The 18,579-nt window shown below is 35.6% G+C and overlaps 1 protein-coding gene across 17 annotated transcripts in view; it reads left to right on the forward strand.

Annotated features, from left to right (window-relative positions):
• Positions 1 to 18,579, forward strand: part of HERC1 (HECT and RLD domain containing E3 ubiquitin protein ligase family member 1) — a 106,089-nt gene that overhangs the window by 30,692 nt on the left and 56,818 nt on the right. For 15 of the 17 annotated variants that reach the window (XM_084531602.1, XM_084531591.1, XM_084531603.1 and 12 more), the window contains 14 exons: positions 1,515 to 1,680; positions 2,974 to 3,099; positions 4,190 to 4,411; positions 5,635 to 5,787; positions 5,947 to 6,079; positions 6,564 to 6,755; positions 7,996 to 8,217; positions 9,149 to 9,322; positions 11,030 to 11,144; positions 11,233 to 11,356; positions 13,244 to 13,415; positions 15,129 to 15,435; positions 16,830 to 16,950; positions 17,259 to 17,310. In XM_084531602.1, coding sequence (XP_084387728.1) covers positions 1,515 to 1,680; positions 2,974 to 3,099; positions 4,190 to 4,411; positions 5,635 to 5,787; positions 5,947 to 6,079; positions 6,564 to 6,755; positions 7,996 to 8,217; positions 9,149 to 9,322; positions 11,030 to 11,144; positions 11,233 to 11,356; positions 13,244 to 13,415; positions 15,129 to 15,435; positions 16,830 to 16,950; positions 17,259 to 17,310 — 2,279 coding nt within the window. The remainder of the gene's footprint in view (positions 1 to 1,514; positions 1,681 to 2,973; positions 3,100 to 4,189; positions 4,412 to 5,634; positions 5,788 to 5,946; positions 6,080 to 6,563; positions 6,756 to 7,995; positions 8,218 to 9,148; positions 9,323 to 11,029; positions 11,145 to 11,232; positions 11,357 to 13,243; positions 13,416 to 15,128; positions 15,436 to 16,829; positions 16,951 to 17,258; positions 17,311 to 18,579) is intronic. The other 2 variants (XM_084531593.1, XM_084531604.1) reach the window with 2 other exon arrangements.

An 18,579-nucleotide genomic window follows, 5' to 3' on the forward strand; every position in this document is an offset into this window, starting at 1 on the left:
AGTTGCCATTGCATTTTGAGGTGGTATCAGTACTCTTTACATATCATCAGTAATCATTATTCTAGCTTTCCAAATTTGAATCTTTTAAACTGACAATGATGTTTTAAATGTATTGCTATAAAATACAAAAGCATGTATATTTCCTCACTGATGCCTATAAAGAGCACTGCAAGTATCAAAGTTTGATGACACTAAACTTGGAGGAGTTGTGGACTCAGATGAGGGTGGAAGGGCCTGGACGGAGACCTGGACAGACTGCAGATCTGAGCGATCACCAACTGCATCAAGTTGAGCAAGAGAAAGTGCTGGGTCCTGCACCTGTGACAGGGCAACCCTGGCTTTACATACAGACTGGGTGACAAGACGCTGGAGAGCAGCCCTGCAGAGAGGGATCTGGGGGTTGTGGTCAATTGCAAGTTGAATATGAGCCAGCAGTGTGCCCTGGCAGCCAGGAGGGCCAACCTTATCCTGGGGTGCATCAAGCACGGCATCGCCAGTTGGTCGAGGGAGGTGATTGTCCGGCTCCATTCTGCGCTGCTGCGGCCTCACATCAAGTACTGTGTGCAGTTCTGGGCACCACAGTACAAAAAGGATGTAAAACTGTTGAAGAGCGTCCAGAGGAGGGCTATGAAGATAAGCCTAGAGGGGAAGACGTATCAGGAGTGGCTGAGGTCACTGGGCCTGTTCAGCCTGGAAAAGAGGAGGCTGAGGGGGGACCTCAGTGCACTCTACAGCTTCCTATTCTCCTTAATCACCAGTGGTAGGACCTGCGGGAACGGTTTTAAGCTGAGACAGGGGAAGTTAAGGCTGGACATCAGGAGGGGGTTCTTCACAGAGAGGGTGGTTGCACACTGGAACAGGCTCCCCAGGGAAGTAGTCACCGCACCAAGAAGCGATTGGACTGTGCACTTAGGCACATGGTCTAAACTTTTGGGTAGACCTATGTGGTGCCAGGAGTTGGACTTGATGATCCTTATGGGTCCCTTCCAAGCTGGGATATTCTTTGATTCTATGTTTCTTTTGAAACTTTTCTCTTTATTTAAAAAACGAATAAACAAACAAACAAACAAAAAAAACACCACCAAGACTTTTTAAGGAAGACCAGAAATTAATATCCAGTCTTTTTGTTTTTAACGTGATTGTTTTATTGCTAAATCTTCTGAGAGAAGAGTACATTTATTACTTCTTAAACAGTTGATCTTTTTCTTAATGTGAGGAATATATTTGTTTGTCTGTGTATCTGTTTATGTATTTTGGAAAGATTTTACCTTTTAATTCATGGGACTATTTTTCTAAACTGAATGCTCCTTGGAACCATTGTCTGCAAAGACGCTTTTCTGTGCAGATTAACAGCAGGTTTTCAGAGGAATTTATGTGAAGTCCTAGTTATAGTTTACTTACCTTTCTGGTCTGCAACATTAAAATGTTAGTGTGAAAAGCTTAGTGCAGAAAAAAATAAGAAGGAGCAATGCTAACAATAACAAAGATCATCAGTGATATATTTCTTTTTACAGGGAACATCACAGTTTTCTTAAATTATGCCTGAAGCTGCTTTCTAATCATCTTGCACTTGCACTGGCTGGAGGTGTAGCTACTAGCATTCTTGGTCGGCAAGCCGGTCCACTTCGAAATTTATTGTTCAGACTGATGGACTCTTCTGTCCCTGATGAAATTCAAGAAGTCAGTAATACTTTGTTTACATGTAAAAAGTCTACTTTTTCCTTCTTTCTTACTTTCTTTGATGGTGTAATTAGAAATTTTGTACTTGGATTTTCTAAAATTGGCACTACGAACACAATTCTGACTTAACAATTTTACATGTTAATTTTTTTACTATTATTATTATTTTTAATTACTCACCATCAGGTTTTATAATCTGAAAGCAGAGGAGAACATATGCTTGGGAATTTCAAGTAGCTGCTTTTTTCCCTAGCATTTTAATTATTATGTAATTGCAATAATGAACCTAAAACCTTTTAGGTTGTGGGATAATTAACATGAGTAAGAAATAAATGTAAAATGTATCATGGAAACCTGTAGTTTCTATGTAGGGCCTTAAAAAGTCAAGCTTTCAGCTTCATTGTAACTTTTTGCCAGCTTTGAAGAAAGAGTGCTGGGTAGTTTGCTTGTGAACAAAAGTAACTAATGGTCAAATAGCTTTTGGGGTGTGTTTAAATGAAACAGAACCTCACACTTTATTATATGGAGTATATGCCAAAAATAGCAAGAGCATGTGTTTAATATTTTGGTGTCCCTAGTAAAGAAATAGCTTATACTCTCAGCCTGCGTTTGTGGTTTTAAAAAAATAAATAAATTACATGGGACTGAAGTTTTAGAGCAGAGCACTTAATTTCACAAGTCCATAGCAATATGGAAAACTGCTGAAAAATACTGTGAAGATTGTTTTACATATATTGAAAATTCACAGTTCTCATATAGAAACAATTTTTCAGCTATCAATTAGGAAGTTTTGCCTCTTCATATTGCCTTTAAAATGGGATGAACTTGTGTAGCTCTGAAGTTTAATTTAATTTTATATTCAGAGAAACTTTGCTATGTGTATGATTTCATCTGAAAGTCATCAGTATACACTCAATTGATAGAGATACATTTGTGTATTAGATAACCTTTAATTGGTAATAGGAGCAGGACATGGTTTATCTTGAAATTTTACTAAAAAATATTAATCTTGCGGACTGATTAAACTGAACTGCCCTCTCTTAAGATCTCAGTCATTGAGGAAACAGCAACGTACAAAAATTTTGTATTTTGCCAATATGTTGGTCTCATTTCACTCCTTCAATGTCCTGTGTATCTTTTCATCCTGTAATGAAAGATTGATTTGCTATTTTGTGTTAGAAATCTGATGTAAAGTGGATGTTTTGGATACATTGTGTGTGATGTTCTGTAAGTTGATTTTTTTTTTTTTTTTACCCCCTGCCAAAGAAATATTTTCTGTTACTTTAATTTTAGGTTGTAATTGAAACTCTCTCAGTAGGAGCAACTATGCTACTTCCTCCATTGCGAGAAAGAATGGAATTGCTACATTCTCTTCTACCCCAAGGTCCTGATAGATGGGAAAGCTTATCAAAAGGACAGGTAGGGTCAAGGAAAAATAGTCTGTGCTTTGGGAGCAACTGGGGGGGGTTGAAGAGTGAGGTGAGCCTTATTTGTAAAGTGCATGAAATGTTGTACATGCATGTTGTTGATGGAATGTTCTGCAAAGCCCAACTTAAACGATGTAGCCTGGCTAAATCAAAATCTAGCAAGGTAAGGAGCACTACATGTTTTCTCATGTGAAGCTAGGCTACAAAAAAAATTAGGAGTTTCTATGTTAACATGTCTAGACAAGTTTGAAGGTTAGATATCGTTGAATAATAGCATGATCTAACAAGTTATGCAAACTGAAGGTTAACTATTTTCTTGGAAGAATACATGCAAAATGTTTTTCCTTACATAGATTTCACCCTGCTTTGCGAAGTTGACTGGGATGTAAATTTTTTTCTTTTTCTCTCTTGATGAATGTGAAGACCAGGAATTTATGCAGGTTAGGAGGCTTACCCAGTACCCTCCAAACAGAAGGAAATAAGGAGCCTCTGTTCCTGTCCTTGATGGCTGAAGCTACATCAGTAGTTTCAGATTTAAAAAGAAGAGTAACTATTACTCAATTCTGTACACAGAAGAACATCTTGGTGAAGTCCTCTGTTTTATACACTGTGGAATAGACTGGTTTAGTGAAGTTTAGTTCTGAACAGGTTATTTAGTTTAACTGTATAGTTTATTGAACTATGAAGAAGAATCTTGTGATTCTAATTTCCTAAAGATTTCTGAAGATTAATACTGGTACAAAACAACAATAACAACAAACAAACTGAAAATTACTAGGTTAGAACAAGTTTAGTTTTTTTCTGGACAAGTTGAGTTTTTCTTGGTAACAGTGGGGGATGTTACTCTGTATCTGCTACCTCTCTTCATCTATTCTATGCCTGTTCCACTTTTTACGCCTTTACTTCTCCCTGTGTATAAATCAGAATAACAGGGAAAAAAGAAAAAAACAAAAAACAGCTGAAGAAAGCATTGGTCCAGTGTCTTGATTTCTCTTTTTCAAGCTCAGATTTTTTACTAGGTATGGTTATCAAATTGAATTTATTTATCTGTTCTCTATTACTGATTTTTATTTTTATTTTAGAGAATGCAATTGGATATTATTTTGACAAGCTTGCAAGATCACACCCATGTAGCTTCCCTGCTTGGATATAGCTCACCATCTGATGCCACAGAAACTTCCTCATTATGCATCAGCTATGGAAATCTCTCCGATCAAACATACACTGTCCAGAGCAGTCATCCAGATACTCATCTAGCAGAAATCTTAATGAAGACTCTTCTAAGGAATTTGGGATTTTATACTGTATGTATAGGCCTTGTGTTTAATTTTTTTTTAAAGTGATAATGAATTCTGAATATTTGGAAGGGTTAAAAGTTTTCAGAAAATGTTACTCTTTTTGTTTGTCTAAAGCAGCAGTGCCATATATATTTGTCTCTGGAAATAGACTAAAATTAGTTTGCCACCTCTGACATTATGGATGTAATGTTCTTGTAGTGGTGGTTTTTTGTTTAACTTGTCTTACATGAATGTAGTTGATTTTATATCAGACTGAAGAATTTACTGCTGTTACTTTGGCTGCACTTTTTTTTTTTTTTTTTGGAAGATAGAATACAGTACATGTAGTAAGTAGATTGCTGTATGATACCCCTTATGTCAGTATAGTCTCAGCAACCAGAGAAAAGACAGCAGGAATACAAGTCTGTTTAATTAACTTGACACTGGGGAAACTACCTTGCCAGTAGTTCATCAAGTACAGGTCAGCCATCTTATTATAGCATGTCAAACAGATTATTGTTCCTAGCTGTAGAATAGCATAGGCCGATGAGAAGTTCAAGGAAGCATAAGCGCAAATGACTGACTGTTGCACTTTTTAAATTCAACTAGCTGGTTAAATATAACAGAGAAAAGAAACCTGAGATCTTTAATTCTCCAGCACAGTATCTCTGTCCGCTGAAGGTGAGGGTCAGTAGTTTTGGTTCTTTTCTGTAGACATTCACCAGTCACATAGATTCATCTACTTTCAATTTTCTACTTGAAGCTATCTCCATTTTTTGCTATGGAATTCAGAAGGTAGTCGAGCAGCCATCTACCTGCTGCTCCTTTTACTGCCATCCTAGGTTAAGCAAGGAAGGATTCTGATCTGAAACATTTCTATGTATCAGCCCACAACAAATTCTGAAGGGATATTACTTATTTCGACATACTGTGATTTGGAAGTCAGAGTGTGGGGAGAGTTACGCTATCCAGTCTTCCTTTGCATTGAAATAAAAATACTTCTGCATCTGAGAATAACCCTCTTTAGAACAGAAATACTCTCTTGATAGCTATCACAATCACTACCATGATATTTAAAATGACTATAATTTTGTTTATCTCGTGATTCAGTTAACTTTATCTGATTTCTTCAGTAATCAGAGGTTCATGTGCTAAAGGTAAAAAAGCTTTTTTTTAAGATGGTAGTGAAGTATTACAGCATTTGAAGACTTTTTTTTTCTTTTATTTTTTTTTTTCTTTTGGGTAAATAGGATCAAGCCTTTGGAGAACTGGAAAAAAACAGTGACAAATTTTTACTGGGTACATCATCATCAGAAAACAGCCAACCTGCACATCTTCATGAGCTTTTATGTTCACTGCAGAAACAATTGCTGGCTTTTTGTCACATCAACAGTGTTAGTGAGGTATGTGCCCTTACTTTTGTTTTAAAGGGGGAAAATCCGCTTCAGTGTGTGTGAACAACAGAATGTTGTAACAGTATTTGGAAACTGAACTTATATAGGTAATGAACCCGTAAAAATCATGTACATGATTATGATGTTTGGTGATTTGTTTCCTTTTAGAATTCCAGCAGTGTGGCACTGCTTCACAAACACCTTCAGCTTTTATTGCCTCATGCTACAGATATCTATTCCCGTTCCGCAACGCTGCTTAAGGAAAGCTCTTGGAATGGTAGTGTTGGGGAAAAACTGAGAGGTAAATGTTCATGGAAAAATCAGTAATGGAGATATCGTCAGCTTAGGGCCGTTCTTGTTTGTTTAGATTTGAATAATAAAACACCTTATTTTCCCTACACATGCATATCACAAGCCTCTCCTCCAAAGGAAGAGATGAGTCATCTACCCAAGCATAGCATCTAGTTCATGTTTTTGGTAGGACATCTTGCATGTAGAAGAACTACAAAATACAGAGGATGTTGTCTCTGTCTGTTATTGTCTCAGTACTGTTAGTTCTAGATTATTCTTTTTAAAAGTACATTTTTTTTGAGATTACTGGAAAGTGTAGAAGGGAAGTACGGAATGTATTTATGGTTATTAAACAAACGCAACTCAAAATGTGCTCTTGATACATGTTGAGACAGATGTGGTATTTTTATGCTGTTCTTTGTGACTTGTTAAACTGTGCATAGGATATAAATATATTCCAAAATATAATTATTATTTTTTTGCTCTCTCTGTAGATGTAATTTATGTATCTGCAGCTGGTAGTATGTTGTCTCAGATTGTCAACTCGTTATTGTTACTGCCAGTGTCAGTAGCTCGTCCTTTGTTGAGTTACCTGCTGGATCTGTTGCCACCTTTAGATCGTCTTAATAGACTCTTACCTGCTGCAGCACTTCTAGAAGATCAAGAATTACAGTGGCCACTTCATGGTAAGTGTAATAACTTAGCTTGGGTGGTAATGCAAGAACTGTATGGGAAACACATATAGTGAACTGAAGATACTAAGCTTGTAATACATGAAAATAACTGTTCTTTACTTGTAAATGGAACAGAAATTCTCTCATGATCTTTTTACTTTCACGTGCAAATTTAATTTTGCTTCCTGTTATGTGCTGCAATTAAATGTTAATTACCTACTACCAGATTCTTCTAATGAAATAGAAAAATGGAGATGAAGTGACAGAAATTTGTGATAGGTGATGTTATATTTATTTGCTATTTGTTGAGTTTTTCATTAATATTTCTGTCATAGTTTTCTGCTTTTGAGTACTGTTTCCAGTGTGCAATGAAGAGCATTCTTGCTATGAGATATCTAAATCAGGAGTGGAAAAAATAAAGATGTAATTCATTAATACCAGCAAGTTTTGTACTACAATTCCTTCTCAATGATCCCTTAATGAAAAGTAAATAAAACCAAACAAGATTTTTGGGATAGTAATGGCTTAAAGTTTATATCTGTTATTTCAAATAAACATGCACAGGTAGTTCGCAGAGGAATATGTCATTGTGCTTTTTCAGGTAAACAGAGTAACTGAAAGGAAGAACAGAAAAAAAATGTTTTATTTGGTCATAATTGAACTGTTTTCTCATACGGTTCTGAGAAGATGTTGCAAAATTGTAGAATATTCTTTATTAAAGAAATCAGTGATAAGGAGGTAATTGGATATATACTAAGATGACAAAATCCCACATGAGATTTTAGTTTAGTCAATAAACTCTCATAGTGAGGTAAGAAGGTAAATAATAGAAACTCTCAGGAACCATCTTGTAAGAGAGCACTGCTGTAGTCCTTTTTGATCAAGAAATTGAAGACTAGAAATTCTTGCTTGTATCATTTATCTGTGCAAGTTTAGCAGAACCTAAAGAGAAATATGTATTGGGCAAAATAGATGTTTGGGAAAAGTTTAAAAGGGCATTTCAACTTTGAGGTTGAATAGTTGTACTGTCAATGGTCATGGCTTTTGCTGCTGATAAAACTGAAACACTAACTGAACAATTCGTTCTAACTGTTGTTTCTACAAGTTGTTGGCAGATAGGCTAGTCAGCTATTTACTGGGAAATGTAACCAAGATCTGCAATTAAATTTATTAATTGCATTTATTTATTTATGTATTTATTTATTTTTAAATATGGGTGACTAATTTGGTGATTCATTGCTAATACTTGTAGGTGGACCTGAACTAATAGATCCTGCTGGAGTGCCCTTACCACAGCCTGCCCAGTCTTGGGTGTGGCTTGTTGATCTAGAGAGGACTGTAGCTTTACTTATTGGGCGGTGTCTTGGTGGCATGCTTCAAGGACCTCCAGTGTCCCCTGAGGAGCAAGATACAGCCTACTGGCTGAAAACTCCCCTTCTCAGTGATGGAGTTGAAATGGATATTCCTCATTTGGGTAAGCTGTTAAATACATGAATCTAACTGTCATTGTAAATATTTGTGTTCAGTTTTGAAATTTTCAGATCACATTTGAGTAAGCTTGTGTACATAGGGTTCATCTTTCAGCTCTATTGTCTATTTACATAGAAATACCAGAAGATGGAATATGGCTGTGTAAGTATATATTGTAGTTTACAAAGGGTGTTGGAAATGCATAAAGAAATTTTAAAAAATAAATGCAATTTCTCAGTGCAAGAAGTAACAGAAATTTCACTGAGTTAATTTTTAAATTTGTTTTACCGTTAGATGTTCAGCGTTATCAGACAAACCACGGGCTCCATTGTTCATATTTATCATCAAAAAATATCATCTTAAATTGTATTCTGCTTACAAAGTGGAATTTTTGTTAATTGTAATTAGATTATTAAAACAAAAAAAATTAAGTCCTCCTGATTTACCAGAATTGTTGACAGCGCTCAGCATGACTATTTCTAGCCAACCTTTCCTATATGAGTAATGCTTCTGATTCTGTGGTGTGTTCCTCTTAATTCACATCTCCTCCTTCCTCTGATTCTGAGTGGATTGCTTCAAGACTTACTTGCAAAACATTGTAGTTTTAAAGGGATCCATGTCTGAAGATGCAATAATTGTAAGCATATGACTACAGGTCAGGTAGAATCAATACAGATTTATGATTTTGAAACAGATTGGCTAATGCTTCCAAGTCTCCATACATTTTACGCAAATGGTAACTCTGAGTCGCTTTTATTCCTTATCTCATGAGAGTTTGCAGTCAGACAAAGAGGTGTATTGATTTTTATTTTTTTTTCCTTTTTTTTTCTGGAATAGAGTAGAGAGTGAAATATGCTTATACACTTGTAAGGGTAGATGCATATAATCTTCAAAATTTGCAGAGTTTAATTCCTTAAGTATTTCCCTTCTGTTAGATAAATGCATGAGCTCCTTATTAGAAGTGGCCTTATCTGGAAATGAGGAACAGAAGCCGTTTGATTATAAGCTGAGACCTGAGATTACTGTCTATGTTGATTTGGCCTTGGGTTGTACAAAAGAGCCAGCAAGGAGCCTGTGGATCAGTATGCAAGACTATGCTATTAGTAAAGGTAAGATGTTGAAAGTACACATATGTTAAAGGTATATTACATTATTCAGCTACTTGCTTAGTAAAGTCCTGTATTTTCTTTGGCAATGACTTTTAATTCTACAACATGATAAATTTATTTTATTGTCATGTTCCATGGTCCTTCTTTTGTGTTTTTTTTTTTTTTTTTTTTTTTCCTGCTACTTATTTTTGATACTGATTCCAGTATTTGTCAAGCATGTAGTTCAATGTTCTTTCCCCCTCCTAACTAGGAGAAAAAGAGTCTTGTTTCCTTATTCAGGTGTTTGTGTTTCTGTTTTCACAGTAGAGCAAGGTGAAACTTGCAATTAAACAGAAAATTTGATGGGGAGGGGGGAGATGGGGTAAGGTGGAGTAACTTGTAAAATATGCTAAGAATGGGATGAAGTCCTCTTCTGTTTTTTAAGTCTCCAGGAGGCTGGCATTACAGTATTAATGGTTCTTCATGCTTATTGCATGTAGTCTGCATTTATGCTCAAGCTTTCCAGGTCTCCTTTTAATGAGATCTACTGAACATTGCTGTTGTGCTGTAACTTTCTGCAGGAGCCAGAGATGATTTTCTGTAGCTTTGGCCAAGCTAGACAGATTAAGAAGACAGAAAATGGTATTGTGTTCCTGTTGAGAGCAATACAGAGAATTCTGTTCTAGAATTCCATGGAATTAGGAATACTAGTTAAACAAACAAACAAACAAACAAAAAACTGTTGTGTAGCTGAAAAAATCTGAGACGAATGAGCTAATATGTATTATTTTAATTTTGGAATTGGGTGTTCTAAAAGTTGTTGTGGTTCTGCTCAGTTTAAATTGCAAGTTGACTGAGAGTTGTATGGTGACGGCTAGTGTAGCATCAAATGCAAGGTGATGGAACTCACTGAGGAACAGGTATGTTAGACTAAACTTTATACTTAAATCACTAGATAGTTTTTTATGATTTCTAAAGCAGTTTTCAAGGATTCATAAATAATACTTAATAAGAAAAATAATGTTATGAAGATATTTTCCCCTGCAGGAAGAAGTATGGAGCCTTGTGGAGTTTTGCTTGGGAGTTCTGTTATTTTATAGTGGAACAATATTATTTTCTTATGGTCCTTTTTTAAATTGGGGAAAAATTACTTTGAAATCAGAATGTCAGTTTCTGAAAATTCTGAAGGAATCTTAGATTTGAGACCTGAAAATATCTCTCGTTGATATCAGCAGTGAAGCTTGTGCTTAAGGTCTGTTAAAGTATGTACTTATGGTGATACAGCATTTTCATCATAAGTGAGTCTGCAAAATAATTTTTGAATCTGAATTCAACAGCTTCTAAGAGAGCAGAAGATCTCAAATACTGCATGTTCCTAAAGGAGCTCCTTGCAACTCAGTGGCTGGATAAAGGAAAGAGCTCCAGTTGTGTAACCTTGCCAAAACAGAGGGTGCAACCTAGCTCAGGTCTTCTGAGCTGAGTTCCTGGCTGGCCAGTCTGTGCGCCCTCACTTGGCTGACTACTAGACGTGACCATCTTGAGCAGATCAAAACATACTTGTCTCTGAAGCATTGCATTTATGAATTGTTGATGCTAAACTTATTTCTTAAACATTAAATCCACTTGTAAATGAGAAGTTTTTGACAATGTATAAAAATATTCACCAGTCTATTAAAACTTATCTGTTGGAATCAGTAGCCGGTTTTGATGAATCCTTTCTATTTTCAGATTGGGATACTGCAACTTTAAGTAATGAATCACTCCTGGATACTGTGTCCAGATTTGTTCTTGCAGCTCTTCTGAAACATACAAGTTTACTTAGTCAAGCCTGTGGGGAGAGCAGGCAAGTAACTTAAAGCTGCCTTTAAAAGCTCAATTTCAAGTTTTCAAAGAAAATTTGTGCAATTTTTTTCAGTTTTGGGTCTTTTTAGTAGGTACCAGCCTGGCAAAGCCTTGGCAGAAGTGTACCGTTGTGTTTATAAAGTTCGGAGTCGCTTGCTTGCTTGCAAGAACATGGAACTTATTCAGACTAGATCATCGTCAAGAGACAGATGGGTAAGACTGTAAATCTCTTGTCAGTTATTCAGGCTATACCTGTGTGTTAAGAAAATACTACCAAATACCTCAGTAGCAGATGAATTCAGTACATAGGTGAAGATGTTCAAATATTAGTTTCATTTGTTGAAGGGTTTTTTGTTCTGCCTTGTTTAAAAAAAAAAAAAATCTTTGAGGATTTTTCAAATTAAATATACAGTGCCTGGTATGATGGCAACTTCTGAATCACTCTACTAAGCCTGGTCAGAACTGATGCTGGAAGTGTTCATTGAATTACTTGATGCTGGGGACGGTTAGGTATTACAAGATAGTCCTTAAACTAGGATTAGGTTTCTCTGTTAGGATTTTTAATTGCTATTTACAAATGGGATGCTTTTGATCAAGGAGGTTCTTATGTGGCATCAAGATTATGAGGCTTTTTAGCTGTTTTATAAAGCATTACTGAAACTTTTTAAAATAACATAGGTCCATTTCTTCCCTTTAATTCTGAGATGGCATTTGTATCTTCATCCGACCTTTCATGGTAGGGTTTTAACATGTTTGCAATAGATTCAGCACTTCTAAAAGTATTGGGTGTAGAGTGGGTACACAGGATAGTATGAACACATTAAGTCTGGTGGTTCTCTGGCTCACCAAGCATACACAGGGTGGTCATTTTACACAGGTAGTAAATCTGCTGCTTCATGTTCATGCTGTAGCTGTTGTGTATGCTCACAGTAAAGTATTGTGCATGCGTGGTAAGTTCCATTCCTTCTAGAAATCCTCAAGCTTGTTGTGCAAATGCAGCAGAGTAAATCTAAAGGTATGTAGTAGGTGAGTTGCATCAGAAAGATCTCATATTTAAGACTTCTGTGAAAAATAGCTGTTCCGCATTTGCATGATACACACACTCTTAATTACAGAATAACTTCAGCAGATCAGAGGTCCCAATAAAATTGTAACAATGGTCTGCTGCTACCAAGACCTTCTGTTCTTTGGGAAAGGGTAAATTCCTTTAGAAGGAGAGGTTTGATAGTTTTGCTGGTAGGATGTGTGGCCCAAGATTTGTAGGCTGAATTACCTTCTAAAATATTCTAACACCTCCAATGTAATTATGTTTTATACTTAAACCTTTGCCATTTTCAGTTTGTCTGCAGTTGTTTTCTGCATTGGAAAACTGTCTTATTACGTAGAAAGTACTCTGCTGTTCAGCAGTTACATTGCCAAATTACGTCTTAGGGCTTTTGTAGGAAAATATAATTCTAAAGCAGTTGCTTCTGAGCTGCTTGTCTCTTTCATGTGTAGGATAATTGGCTGGGACAGTAGTTTGGGTTTAAATTTCTAGCTTGGCTATCTCTCTTAAAACAAAAAGAGTTTTTAAATTACAGTTCTAAGATTACTGCCTTTCTACTGCATTTTATCTTGGGGTGTTGCATCTTTTAATTTTGAAATAATAGGGAGTATTCTGTGAATTCAGGAATGTTAAGAAAAAAAAAAAAAGGAACATACTGGGTATTAATTTAAATAAAAAATGTTGTAACACAATTCTGTCCATCAAAGTAAGTTTTACCATACCTGTCCTTTTTGAAGGGAGAATATTTTATGAGGTAACAGCATATGTTTGCTAACGCTTTTAAACATTGAAGTATCAAAGTTTGACAGTCAAGTCCAAGTAAGTCGTACAAGGAGAGATTTTTCTACAAAGAGTCTGAATACAAGTCATTAGAGGAAATTTAGATTTCCCAACTTAAGTATTTACAGTTTTGAATATAAATAGCTGTTCACATAGTATCACAAATATCTTTTTGACATGGCAGTAAAGAAGTTTTTTATCCTATCTGCTTTGATATTCAGCTTTTATTTTGGTGAGAATTAACTCACTGTAGATTTTGATTTTTTTTAATCAAGATGTTAGATAACCAAGAATCTGCTGACATTGATACTCAGGAGCATTCTTTTACTCGTACAATTGATGAAGAAGCAGAAATGGAGGAGCAGGCAGAACGTGACAGAGAAGAAGGACACCCAGAACAGGAAGACGAAGAAGAGGAAAGAGAACATGAAGTTATGACAGCTGGTAGTAAGTACTAGTTGTGTATATCAAGAGTGTAATGTGCTTTGGAAGGACAATATATTTTTATCTCAAAGTAGAATGAGGAAAAAAGGATTGAAAAGACTGTGAAATATTTTTCTGTGTAAACATTGATAGAAGTTTTTATAAAAGGAAGTAGTGCTTTTATTGGGTCAGAGAAGTCTTTAGGTCAGTATTTATATATAGGATTTATTGCTGCATTTATATGTGTTAATCTTGCACATCATAAACTTTGAAGAGTAATGTTCTGAAGTTTGGAAAAAAATTGCTGTTTGTAACAGTGGACGACTGACTGGATGGAATTCATTTGTATCCTTGAGTATCTTGAATTTATTAAAAACATTGAGGTTTTAGTCAAAGTTTAATAGCTGTAACATTTGCAAAAGTTTCCCATGGGTTTTCTAAAAAATCAAAAATAAAAAAGCTCAATTCTTTAGAAAAAAAAGACCAAAAAAGGTGAACTTCACAAACTGTTGTTGTTACGCTGACTTGGACTTGTAATTAGAGTCAGTGAGGTAGTTAATTCTTCCAGTTTTAGTGAGGCAGCATCCAGTCACACTCAGGTGTTTTTCTGTTGTTGCCCAAAGACCGTTCTCAAAGACAGAAGTTGTGTTAGCACTGGAAGATTATAGTGGAATGTATATATAACCTATAAAAATGTCTGTCTTGGAATATTTTCCATAACTTTATTTATTTTTCTCTTCCAAACACTGTTCCTCTAGATACTGTTAGAATGTATATCTCTTGCCGGCCTTTGCTGTCACTGCCTATTTTGGTGGCAGTGCTTATATTCCTTGTTAGGACTCCCATATTCCTCTTGGGGATCTTTTCACACCAAAATATGTAACACCTTTAGTTTCCTTATCATGTGTCATCATATCCACAATGTAGTAGACTTTCCTGAAAGTGCACAATGTGGTTGAAGAGCATGGCATCATATCCTTTATGATTTTAAAAAGTGTACACATTACCTGCTCAGCACATCCAATGTTTTTGCTGCTTTTTCCTGAGGGAAGCTGATCAATTCCCGTCTTTGACTTCTTGCTGCTTCTAGCTATTAACACCAATGGAGAAAGTGTTTGGAATTATTTTTAACTTTCCAAAGGGAAGCTGAATGTTTAAAATTAAAATGATTAAATCAAGAGATCTTCAGTTCTTTGGACAGAGATGATGCAATCTCTCATACCACTTCTCTAGAAGAATCTGTGTAAGACAACAGCAGAATTAAGGAAGAATTAAGTGAAGGCTGACAATTTTGGTAGCATCTTCATTGTACTAACCAAAGCTAATAACAGCATTAAATTGTTTCAGTATTGAATTACAGAGGCGCTGTTTTCAGGAACACAGATTTACAGATGCATTGCTTTATATGTCTGCTAAAAGGCTAGCATGAAAAAAATCTCTTTCTCTTTGATAATATCCACGTAGCAGTTGGATTGCAGTAAGACATTAAAAGCGTGTTTAGTGTTCTGTCAAATCGTATTGTCCCCTTCGTTTTAAGCTTAACATTGTGTAAATGCTTTATTTAAGCCGTTTGTGTGACTACTCTTATAGCTTTGTATTACTGCATTCTTTTAATGTTCGAAAAATAGCTGTTGCTTTTCATAATGGGACATTTTTAGCTTCAGCTATAGATGAATATTTTGTTCTGTGTAATTTTGTCTAGAAGTTAAGACCTTCTTTTTGTGTTGCATGTTACAGAAATATTTCAATGTTTCCTATCAGCCCGTGAAGTAGCTCGCAGTCGGGATCGAGATAGGATGAACACTGGGACAGGGACTAGACTTGATGACCAACCTCCTCAGTCTCAGCAGGAGCGAAGAATCAGCACTGATCTGACTGAAGGTCAAGATGTGTATACTGCTGCATGCAACTCTGTGATCCACAGATGTGCCTTGTTGATCCTGGGAGTGAGCCCTGTTATTGAGGAACTCCAGAAACGAAGGGAGGATGGACAGTTACAGCAGCCTCCCTCTACTGCTCCTGAGAGTATTGGACTCATGACGAGGTGTGGTTCACTGAATACATAAATATTTAACTCTTCTGTTTCCTTTTCAGATCAAAATAATTCAGTTTTCCTTTGAGGATTCTTAGAAAAAATCCTCTGAGGATTCTTAGAAAAAAATGGAGCAGTGCTTATGGTTTGGTGTGGGGTTTTTTTTGCTGCTGGTAGTGGTGGTGGTTTTGAGATCAGTGTCTTTTTCTCAGTTTTCTTTGTCCACATTTACTCAATTAAGAGTTTTCTGTGTTTTTTTGTTTGTTTTTTTTTTGGACCATACTGTTTTTCATAGTTGAGCTTATTGATGAATAGTAATAAAGTCCAGATCATCTGGTGTACAGATAATTTGTACAGATAATGTACAAATTCATTGTATTTCCTAAAAATTATTCATGTGTTTAGATGTTCTATTACCAGGTTTGTTTTTTCCTGAACCATAAGCTATGTCTTTTATTGTAATGTCTAAAAACATTGTATATGCTTAAAAAGAAAAGAGTCAAAGCTTATTATGAAAAAATAGTCATTTGTGATTAATTTTAGTATTCCTACTATCTTGGCATGTGCAAGACAGTGTTGTTAGGTGTGGAAGAGTAACAAAATAAAGCCAGATAGCTCATTAGATTTGAGAAGTGTATAGGTCAGAACGTATAAATACTCCATAAACCAAGATCTTCTTGGTAACAGAACTTTTCTCTAAACTCGGTCCATGTAAACTTTTTATTTCACAAATCTGTGTGTGTGTGTTAGAATATAACATGGAAATTATTAAATTTGGATACAGTTCTTGGTAGCTAGTGCTCCTAGTGAACTTCTCAGTCTACTTAATCTTTTAGTGTGGAGAAACTTTGTTGCTGTGACATTTCCAGTTTTATTTAATATGAAGGTAGTGATGGAAAGTTCAGAGTAAGATTATAGCTATTCAGTACCCTTTTATTCTTTTTGCCTCCTTTGGGAAGTCTGGTCCCTAAAGCATAAATGTCTGTCTCTCTCATTGTCAAAGTGGCTTTCATCTGTGGATATAAACTTTAGGATGCATTTTTTCAGTGTTTTTTTTTTTTTTTTTAATATAAGTTTGGTGCTTTTCTACCCACTTTCTCTCTGTTTTCTTGTCCTCTTAGTTCAGAAATGCTTATGTATACTGTATGTAATGATCAGTCATTCAAAGTTACCATTCATTCAGTTGACCAATAAGGGTGGCAAGAAGTAACAAAATTTATTAATAACCTTTATAAGCATAACCAAAACCATCAGACCATTTTTTTCCTCTTTGATGTAGTTTTGTATTGCTCCATGATAGTGTTCTCTCAAATAAAACTGGTATCTGCTGAATTTGCCTGTCAACTTACTTTTGGCTAATACAAGTATTTTCTTCGTGGTTTTTTTCATTGGTACATCTGAGGCAGGAGTGAAAGTCTTACTGCAGAGAGTCGCTCGATCCATGCAAACTCAAACTATAGACTGATTAAGTCAAGAAGTGAATCTGATTTATCTCAGCCAGAATCCGATGAAGAAGGTTATTCACTGGTGAGTAAAATAGCATTATATGCCTTGGAGATTATTGGTACATTTTCTAGGTGGGAAATACATGTTAAACATTTGTCATTTATTCATTATTATTAGTGTTATGTTTCAGTACAGGGGTCTCTGCCAATAACTGTTAACTAGTAACTGCTATTAAGAGAAAGTAAAGGTTGGTAAAACAGCAATTTAAATTATTACAGCTCTGTTCGTTTTCTTATTTTTGAGGGGGATTTGTATTTTAAACACTCTAATATTATGCACCATGTACGTCCACTTAAGAGAATGAGTTTTTTATTACTTTTTTACTCTAGAGTGGAAGACGAAATGTTGATTTGGATTTGGTGTCATCACACAGAAAGAGGGGTAAGTTTTATCAATATCAATTTACCTGAAGAATATTGATCAGAGTAAATACATTAATATTTCTTAAGTTAAAATATGTTTGCAGTTAAATACAGTACATTAATGACAGGAAGTTAAAACTGAGTATTTAAAAATGATGTTGTATGTAATTCTTACCTTCTATGTAATTCTTACCTTGTATTTGTTGTGCTAACATTGACTGCGTTGTAGCTTGGTTGTAATGTTTCCTAGGTTATAATCATTTCTTCTAGTTTCTAGAATTGCAGCTCTCTTCTGAAGCAAGTGAGGATTTCAGTGATTTCAAATGAATTTAGAAGTCTCACTCTGTTTTCACTCTTAACTTTAAGAAAAAAAAATGGCAGAGAAGTTCAGTATCAAGTTGAATGATCTATTCTTGTGCTAATGTTGATAATTTACCTTAAAATGTGCTTTAACATTGAGAACTGTTATCTAGAAAGTACTGTATAATTTGTACATCATTCAACACCAGCACACCTACAGAACCAAGCGACCACTTGTCCTATTACTCCCCTATAAATCAGATTTTTAGCCTTCGTTTTGGGGAATCTACATTAGCTGCTTCTCAGGTGGCAGTAGACAGAACAAAGGATGCATGTTTACACAGGGACCAAAAAGTCCTGCTTCACTCTGGATGATGCAGAGTCATTGCTAGAATGACAAATTATGTCTGTTCCGTGGTATTTGTTACATCCTTGCTAAAAGGTTAACAGGAATTAGGTTGAGTTAGGGTGTGCTTTAATTATGTAAGCCTGAATGCTGTTAGGTAACTTAAGAGTTCTGGTTTAATGGCCTTCATCATTAAGCAGAGTACTGAGAGGTAGCTTTCTTCTAAAAGTCTTTTGGAATCCTAAATCACACTATCAGTGGCAACACTCATTATGCTTTAATTTAGTAATACGGAAAGGAATTCCTTGTATACATATACTCAGTTGAACCCATTCAACAAACAAATTTCCTAGAGCTGTTCACAGTGTGACAGCATGATGTATGTTAGCATTCTCAGTGTTAGGAGATCTGATAGAGTCTCTGTCAGCACCCAGATCTCCAACATACTCTTTGAAGCCACCATTTTTAGCTTTGCTGTTAGAGAACTGATACAGACTCTGTACTCTCTTTCCTCTAAAAGTATGTCGTATAAGTAATCCAGGAAATCATCTTGAGTTAGGTCTGAGACGTGGTGTATTGTACAGGTTATGGTTCCTGAACTGTTGATTAGACTGAGAAGGTTGTTGGGTCATGGGTTCCAGG

This window comes from Aythya ferina (genome assembly GCF_964211825.1).
Source record: "Aythya ferina genome assembly, chromosome: 11".
Classification (NCBI taxonomy): Eukaryota; Metazoa; Chordata; class Aves; order Anseriformes; family Anatidae; genus Aythya; species Aythya ferina.